The sequence below is a fragment of the Myiozetetes cayanensis genome, unplaced genomic scaffold (assembly GCF_022539395.1).
Source record: "Myiozetetes cayanensis isolate MyiCay16 unplaced genomic scaffold, myiCay2020 scf9, whole genome shotgun sequence".
NCBI lineage: Eukaryota > Metazoa > Chordata > Aves > Passeriformes > Tyrannidae > Myiozetetes > Myiozetetes cayanensis.
In genome coordinates, this window is record NW_026088185.1 from 21,574,651 (window position 1) to 21,583,957 (window position 9,307).

A 9,307-nucleotide genomic window follows, 5' to 3' on the forward strand; every position below is an offset into this window, starting at 1 on the left:
AAAGGATAACAATAACGGAAGGATATGCATAATATGGGTTACAATCTAAGTTATAAAATTTTCTGAAAAAAGTAAGGTATGTTAAGATCTCAGAAGACATTAGCCTTGCAGACATGGCACAAACATTTGTATTGGTGATGATACTTTTGAAACATATATGAGTCTCAAACGAGGTAGCAGTAGTCTCAAAAGAACTGGAAGCTAAGATATTTCTGAGGAACAGCATTAAGATGGCTGGCGGCAGCAGCTGCTGCACAGATTTGGGAGTGAGGGGGTTGAGGGAACACTAATTTTATTCTATGAATTCTTTTAAAATACTAACATGTATAATATGCCTTCTGCTAGAATGATAATGTACTGTTCTGGGACACTCTGGTTCTATTTCGGTACATACTTAAATAGGTCACAAAGATGATTAAAAGAAACTCCTGAAGTATTTTTTTGAAAGTAGATACAGGTTACTCCCATTTTCACCAATTCAAAAGGTAGACAAATGCCACAGACTATTCCACAGGCAATGGCAAATTTTAATTTTTATAACATTCTTCATGCTATAGAGTATAGCAGGAGAATATATCCTCTTCCTTATGAATTTTCAGTTCTTAAACTTGCAACCTTTTCAATTTTGCATTAATATAACTGAGATGCTGGTAGCACAATTTCTGCGTTCTTAGTAGGTGATATCAAACTTTATCCATTATCCCATTGGGCAGAAGAGGTGAGAAATTTTTTTATTAATAAGGACGACAGTGGTCCAACCACTTCTGCATGACTATTTAGCAGTCCTTGGGAACAGTGTATCTACAAGCTCAACCTTGAATTCTAAGGTAAAGGATAAATCTCCAGAGCAAATGAGTGATTAATACATGCCATTCCAATGCTCATCATTATCACCACTTAGCTGCAGTCCAAATGAAAAACATCAACTTCCTACATTTAGCAGAACATGTAATTTATTGACTTAGCTAAAAGCTCAAGGTTCACTTTCATTTTACAGTTGTTGTAACAGGTTTTGTCTTATGAGAAAAGCAGACTAAATAACTAAACAAGACTGAGAATGATGTCTTCAACTCTACAGAGCTGGGCCTTGAAAAAAGATTCACATTTCTAGATATGCCATTAGACTTTACTGATCATCACATGGGAACTTTGGCAACTTACCTGAGCAGATTTTAGACATCATTGAGCTGCTTAAATCCAAATAGAAAACTCTCATACTTTTCTGCATGTTTTCAGTCTACAGTTTCAAATTTAAAAAAAAAAAAAAAAATCCACATCTTACTTTGTAAGGAAGTTTGGCACGACTAATAGGGTTGCTGTTTGGCTCCAAAGATATGGATAAATAGATGGATAGATGGATAGATGTTGAAAGCAAAATCCTCTTTTTAAAAATACATTCTAGCTCAAATTTACTAATTGCATCATTGGTCCAATCAGATTTAGAAGATCTTATCTGGGAATTACATTTTGTCTTCTGCTTCATTTTACAGCAGAAATATAGTTTTACAGAATTAAACAGTTTCACTTTACTATTCAGAAGCTGATTTGTCCACCAACAAAACACAAAATTTAAAATTCTACTAACTCTTACAAACACTGAACACACCAATGTAATGCAGCCCTTTTAAATTCCTAATTTGCATTCTATAACCATAAACCCAATTATCTGAATTTACCAGTGGCATTTTCCTGAACCCCAAAATTAAAATGCTTAAGAGGAAAGAACAACCCTGAAGTTCTTACTCCCCTGTGGATGCTATTCTTTGATTTTATAAAGAAAAAATATGAAAATTACTAGTCAGTACCAGTGAAAAAAAGAATCTAAAGCACTTAATAATTACACACAATCTCCCTGATTGTGCCTTTATTTTCTATTCATGTTTACAACACTATGAACATCCTTAATACCACACAACCTCCACAAAGTTTTCAGTGGGAAAGATTAGACATGAAATCACCTTCTTGCTTATGGATGCTCACTTCTAAAGTAAAACCCTTACACACATTCATATGCTGAAATGGAAGTTTACATGTATATATCATCTTCTCCAGAAAAGACTTGGCATTTTGCTATTCTATTTCATGGCATGGTTTGCCAGACTAATTACAGTTTAAGTATCTATTTTCTATTCTTGCCAGGGTCCAATAGCATGGTTTGATCCTTTTTCCATCCTTACATAGCTTCAGTGACTAAGAATGCCTCTAGAGAGAACCTAGTGCAATTGTTAGTGACTGATATCTGGAACTACTCTCCAGAACAGTGGCTTCAGATCAGTGGGTTTTTTTTAATTTACAGCATTTTGGCTACTCTTATTAAAAGTCTCCACAAAAAAAATGCAAAATGATCCCAATCTCTCTCCAAAATGCAACACAAATGTGCAATACTTTCTGGCACTTTTGAGTGTGACAGTTACAGAGATTTCTTCCAGTGAAACTTGTCCCGGACTTTCTTGCAGCTCCACTGATGCACACAGGCTACTAAAAAGTCAAGAGGATTCCACAACAGCTTAAAAACCTACATTTAAGATTTAGCATTTTACAGGTATAAATTCATAAATAATGTTGCATTTTGTATTTTATGTGTTTTAAAACCTGCTTCAGACAAAATGGATGAACAGTAGGCATCTATCTTTTTAACATACTCTTTGAATGTATTTATAGTAAATGTAAATATTTATATTAAATTCAGGATTCAGGTGGTCTTAAATGAGGGTATCAAAATTTATAATCCAGATAAACTGCTTCTTTCTCCTCAGATTGCACATAGCCTATTATCCATCTATAACATACTTGTGCTAAAAAGACAAAAGTGAGCCCTTTTCACAGAATGATAGGATTGGAAGAGATGTCATGAGATCTTCTAGCCCACCACTCAGCTCTAAAGCAGCAATAATTGTCTTATTCTTACAGACAGTTAATACAGGTTACACAAACATGTTAGACAATTTGTTCCACTGTTACATTACTCTTAGCATTAGACAGCTTTTCTTAATTTCCTTTTAATATTGTCCCATAATATTTTTATTGTTTCCTCTTCAGTACAGGTACAAGAAAGAAACTAGTCCTTTTTGCAGCAACAGCCTTTTACATATCAAATGTGTGTCTCCAGTCTCAGGAATCCTAGTTCCTTCAAATCTTCTTTCATATTTTTAGGCCCATGCTGATCTTTGTTGTTCTTCTTGAATTGCTCTACATTTGCTATCATTTCTCAAAACACACACATAGTACTGTATTAATCAACTAATACTTCACAAATGTCAAATATTAGCTCATGTACTTTGAAGACTTCATTTCTCTTAAATACATTACTGTGCCATTTTTTTTTGCAGCAAGTTCCTGGTTTGATTAAAATTGAGAATTTGCAAATCTTGACCTTATCTTTCACATCTCTACTGAGTTTCAATATTTATTTGTTAGCAACTTTGCAATATCTTGTAAATAGCTAATGTAAACAAAGTGAAAAGGCTCTAAGTAGGTGAACAGGGAAACCAGCAAAGACACAGAAGATTCAGTATTCAAGATACTGTTTTGCCCAGCTGCACAAAGGCATAAGCTGGCTTTCCTGCTTCTGTCCCTATGTTCTTTACCCATGAAACTTAATCAGCTCTTCCTTTCCTACCAGTCAGCCATAATGTCCTCAATTCTTCAAGTTTACACAAATCTCCACTCTCTCAATTTTACCCTCATTTCACCCTGCAACTTCTTTTTATCCCCCAAGACATTTCTTCTATTTTTAGCAACAGCCTTTATCATCTATTCCAACTTTCACCTTGCCTATCCTAAATAAACAACCTTGTAGAACCAGGGTGGATTTTAATCATCTTTAAATATACTACACTTATTTTTCATTTCATGAGAATAACTTTTAAACTTCACCAACATTGAAAACTATGTTGAACATATCAGTCCTCCATCAATTTGTATGACATAAAAATGGCATTATTATTATTATTGCAAAGGGAGTCACATGGGTATGATCTTCAATAGTTTGAGTTTTTTACATAGCAGATCCGAACATATGAAAGGAACATGCAATGCCTGTGGCTTTCTCTTCTCATATCTGACACACAACTAATTGTCCAAGATGCTTTACAGTGGATTAAGTGTTCCCTCACCTGCTTAAGCTCTCTCATCCACTGAAGATGTAAACATTACTTATTTAAGAAGCATTAAAAGTTGTCAGTGGAAGAATTTTATTTTATAATTGATTCTATATTTTTTCCAAAGGAAAAAGTAGACAGATGCAATTATTAGCAGTGGAAAATGAAAGCATATATTTAACAAGTAGAATTTGTAGGAAGAACTCAAAGTAGACATAGATGCATTGAAGTGGGATGATTTCCACACAGTATTCACACTTTTTCTTATTTTTGCACAGATATCTATCAGGTTGTCAATTATTCTTAAACAATAACACCACAGCATACTATATGATCCATATATACCTTTTTTATTTCATTATGACACTAGAAAATATAAGGAGGGGGGAGGGGAACTTAAATAAATATTTTGTTATTATTATTTGATTGTTGTTATTACTTCAGTGTTATCGTTTGATTGTTACTTCATTTCATTCTAGCATTTTCCTGGGAAAAATTGTCTTTTCTTTCTTTTCACTCACAACTTGGAATCAGGCAGTAAAAGAGAAAATACTCAAAGCAGCAATTCAGTCCTAAATTTATACCTACAGTTAGGTTTTAGGGTTTTATTTTCAACAATGCCATTGTCTTGAGAATGTAATACTGCCTCTGTATTTTTCCAAAAGAATCACAACATTCCTGCAGCCTCCATAAACTTGCCTTAACTGTTGCTATAATGCTACATTTTAGTGAAGTGAACTGGGAATTAGTACTGTTATACAAATCGTGGGGTCAGGCTCTGCCATCCCTTCGCACAATGAGCAATACATTTCATCTTCAAGTCTCATCTGAGGTCCCACTCAGCATTAACAAAAGCAAAAGATTTTGGCCTGTTAGTGTGAGCAGCTTCCCACACTCACCTGCTACATTAAAAATAGTTACTACCCAAGATCTTGCTACACCATTCTCCCACATACCGAGTTCCTAAGTAGCAATAACTGCGTGCCATTTGCAGCAGCAAGAGTACTCTTGATACACACAGATCTTACCTAGAGCATACATACCATACCATACTACTGCGCAAGCATGTACAATATCTATATATAGCTCAGCAATGTCAGGCTTTAAGGCCCTTTATCTACTAGATTTGAAAAATAAATAAATAAATACAATGAAACAGCTTTTGAATTTTAAAACTGAATGAGGAGGGTGAGAGAATGTGGAAAAGTCAATTACACTTTACATATAAGGGGTTTACTGTTGCCTTCAGAAAACACAGGAAAACAACACACCAAACAAACAAACATAGTTAGTAAAAATATCTGCACTTTGTCTGTATATCTTCCTTATATCCAAAATATCAGACCTCTGTCAGACAACAACCCTCTTGTGAAATCCAATTTTGACTTGCCTACAAGAGATCCAGAGTGTACAGAAACAAATCCGAACAACTTGTGCTATGAATAAATTGCCAATAAAGTCATAATAAAGTGACAACTTGCAAAATAATTTATATGCAATCAGGTATACATGTACACAGTCAAACTAGTAATATCTGGTTCTCTGAAAGGAAATCAATAGAAGATCTTGGTATAGACCTGCAGATTGTTTCTCCTGTTCTGTAAACAAACGATGACTCCTCAGCAATCTTTCAATTACTCACAACTATTTTAAAGCACTCTGAATAATCACTGAAAAAAATATACTTGACGACTGATAAATAAATCATTAGATGATACTGAAAGCATGCAAGTCTGCATTTTGTTACCAAATTAGTATATGTACTGAACAATACAAATTAAGACTTTATTTGCATTTTCAAGAGTAGTTTAAAAAAATTGTATCCAGGTGAAAAATTTCCTTTTTCATTTTTTCTACAATATTACAGATAACTTGCAATAGATTTTTTAAAATTTTCACCAAAATTTGTCCACACTGCAAAAAAAAAACCATTAGCACAACTGCTAACAAAGGTGTTGTTGCTGTGTAAGACCTGTTTTCAAAAAGGAGTGACAGGAAACTGACAAGCAAATTATTTAACTCTCCAAAACCAGGAGCAACAATGTATTTTATTAGTTTGCAAATTGCTAGAGATTGAGGTTTTTAATTAAAAGCTCACATAATAAATTAGAAACAACATGGGACTAACACTAGAATAAAAATAGATTCCACTTGGTACAGACTGTCGGATTTTGGTGGGAAATTATATTGAGGCTTCACAATCTCTGAGCACCATTAGAAGATAAAATTACTCAAGGACTACATTCACTATCTTTTTACTACAAATAACAATTAAAACATATCATGTGTTACAGTTTCGCCAAAAATAAAAATTAAATCTATTGCATACACCAAAGCTCTTAGACTAACCCTTGAAGGAAACAAACTCTGCTAGGAGCCTTTTCCTTCATACCCAGAGCCCACTGAACTGGGACAACACTTGGGAAGTGCATTGGTTTTCCAGCTTGCATTTCTGTTCTGTTTGTTTCCAGACAAGATGAGGATTGATCCCCAAAACAGAAGTCCTCTGAAGGTATGTTACAACATTACCTCCCAGACTAACAGTGTTGAAGTTAGCACCGAATCCTGCTCCTTAAACTCTGTCATGTCTCCAGGTAAAAGACTCCCATCATGTAAAAGCCATTTCTGCCTTACCACATGCAGGGCTCTAGACATCAGACAGGCTGAGGCTGGCAGAGCACACACACGCTTTATTGCTTAATGCACAGAGAAAACACCACCAGGATTAAGAAATCCTGAAGTCTGAAGCAGCTGTGCCTTTACCATCATTGTGGCAGGAAAACAATGTTGCTTTTTGGAGCTGCACAGGCCTTCTCAGACACAGGGAGAGTAAGAGACAACTGAGAAAGAGAACATGCCAAAACATATATTGGATGGAGAAGTCTCCCTTCCCTACTTGAAGCAAACAAAACTGAACCAGTCAGCTGTAGTAAATGGAGGTGGGAACCAGGATACAAAGTTAACAATCAACAGTACTGACCTGCAGCTCTATGGACAGGGACCTGCAGCTCTGCAGAGAGGTACTGCATCAGGGCAGGGTTCTGCCAGTCAAGGCTGCAGAGGGAACAAGGGACAATTCTTCCCTCATAGGCTCACAAGAAATATTATCTTCTTTACTCCTCTCAACCACAGCAATAGCCTTTTTTATTGGGCACAGCCTTGGAGAAACAAACCTTAAAGCCAGACAGCACAAGGCAATCCTGTGTGTTGTGCCTCCTGAAAGCTGACTCCTCTCCTCTGAGTCCCAGTGCAGTGGCCATTGCACAAAGACAACACGCATTGACAAAGCAAGACCAGCACATCGACTAGCAAGGTATGAGCAAGAGGGAGACTGCTACTGACTGCAGACTACTGCACTGGTGTGAAACACTGAGGACTAAGCCTTCCACGGAATCACGATCGTGAACTACAGGTGGAAACTGGGTTTACACTTAATTGTCTCTCTAAAGAAAGGAACTCAGCAGCAAGCCTGTCCGTGAAAGCAACATATCACTCCAGTGTCAGAAACTGAGAGAGCAGCAAGTAATAGGAATTAGGATTCATAAAAGGGATCCAGAGACCAATGGGAAAAACTGTCCCTGCCACAAGGAGAAAGAAGATGCCAGAGATAACCTCACACTGTGTAGCAACCTGCCACCGGATTGCAAAATGGACATTGTCAACAGATGATGGGAACAGACCCTATGAAAAATGGGCTTGCCATGAGTGCATCTCATCAACCTGCAGCAGCTGAGACTTGTCTCTTTCAAGCTTTGTCAATGTTGTGCAGCTCGTTGTGCTAACACACAGCCATTTCAGGAGCAGCAAAGCCTCTACAGACCTATGCAGTGTGTTGACAGGGATGTGTACGCACAGACACTTGTGTATGTACATGAGAGACTTTTCCCTGCCCCAGACAGATTTCCTGTGTAAGGCAGGAACCACCATTCACAAACAGAATCTCAGTATGAGATCGATCAACACCCAGACTTAAAACCTTCTGTGTGTCTACGACCCTCTGTTTGGGAGAGGCCTGGCAGGAAACAGGGTCCCTACCGATCTAACGGTGTAAAAAGTCCCCCATCAACTGACCCCTTTCCTATTTGCAAGAGAAAGGCTGCCCAAGCGTAGATGTGCAGTCGCACCGGGCTCTGAGGCGAGGGTGCACCGCGCACCCCGCAGACGACAATAACCCCACACATCACCAGCTGCACGACTGAGCACAAGAAACTGCGACACGGCAGCACGAAGGAGAGCCCGGGATCCGGCGGGAGGCAGACCCTGCTGTGTCAGTGCCAGCCCTCAGCAGATTCCTCTGCGGTCTGCAAACGAGGAGGGCCAGGGACCTTCAGACACAACCCCAGCCCCGGCCCCGTAGCGGGATTTCCACGGGGCAGCCCACAGGTGCTCGCTCCCCTGCGCCGCCCCACCGCCGGGGGGCAAGGACAACCTGAGAAAGGGGATGTCGGAGGCAGGGGGATGCGGAGAAAGCGGGTACCGAGGGAAAGGAGATGCCTGAGGCACGGGTCCGGAGGGCAGGGTGCTTGCCCCGGCGGGACACGCGCGCACAAACACATGCCGTTCCATCCCCGAGCATCCTGGCGCTCAGACACTCCCGCCGCCGCAGCATCGCCCGGCACCGGAGCGGGCCAACCTGTTTCCCCATACACTGAGAAACCGGCTGCGATGCCCGGCACAGGCAGGCAGGCAGACGGCCCCCTGCGCCCCCCTCCCCGGCTGCCTTCCCGCGGGGCGCGTCGCTCCCCCCCGGCCGGGGCCGCTCTGCGGCAGCCGTACCGTGGGCAGCAGCGGCTCCATCTGCGCCCCTTGGTCCTGTGTCTCCATGCGGCGGGGGCGCCCCCGCCGCCCGCGGCGCTCCCGGGGCGCTGCGGGAGCCGCTGGGCTGCGCCGGGCTCCGCGCTCCGGCCGCGCTCCCGCCGCAGATGAGGATTGGGATCGGGATCGGGCGGCGCGGAGGCAGGAAGCGCGCGCCAGTCACATGGCCGCGCGCACCGCCGGCCCCAGCGCGGGGGGGCAGCAGCCGGATCCACCTGCGGGATGCGGGAAACCGGGATGCGGGAAACCGGGATGCAGGGAGCTGGGATGCGTTCGCGTCCTGCCGCCCCCGGCGGGGCTTTGAAGCCGAGCGGGCCTCGCCCCTGCACACAGGCTCCCGAGCGCGCCGGTGCTGTGAGCTCCTCCACGGGAGCTGGAAGGGGAGCTGGCTC

The 9,307-nt window shown here is 40.9% G+C and overlaps 1 protein-coding gene across 2 annotated transcripts in view; it reads right to left on the reverse strand.

Moving 5' to 3' along the window:
* SLC4A10 (solute carrier family 4 member 10) overlaps nucleotides 1–9,005 on the reverse strand; it is a 152,784-nt gene extending 143,779 nt beyond the window's left edge. Inside the window, exon 1 of one of the 2 annotated variants that reach the window (XM_050339923.1) lies at nucleotides 8,877–9,005. In XM_050339923.1, the coding sequence (XP_050195880.1) occupies nucleotides 8,877–8,924 (48 nt within the window). In that variant the 5' untranslated portion in view covers nucleotides 8,925–9,005. The remainder of the gene's footprint in view (nucleotides 1–8,876) is intronic. The other variant, XM_050339925.1, reaches the window with a different exon arrangement.
* Nucleotides 9,006–9,307: the final 302 nt, after the last annotated feature.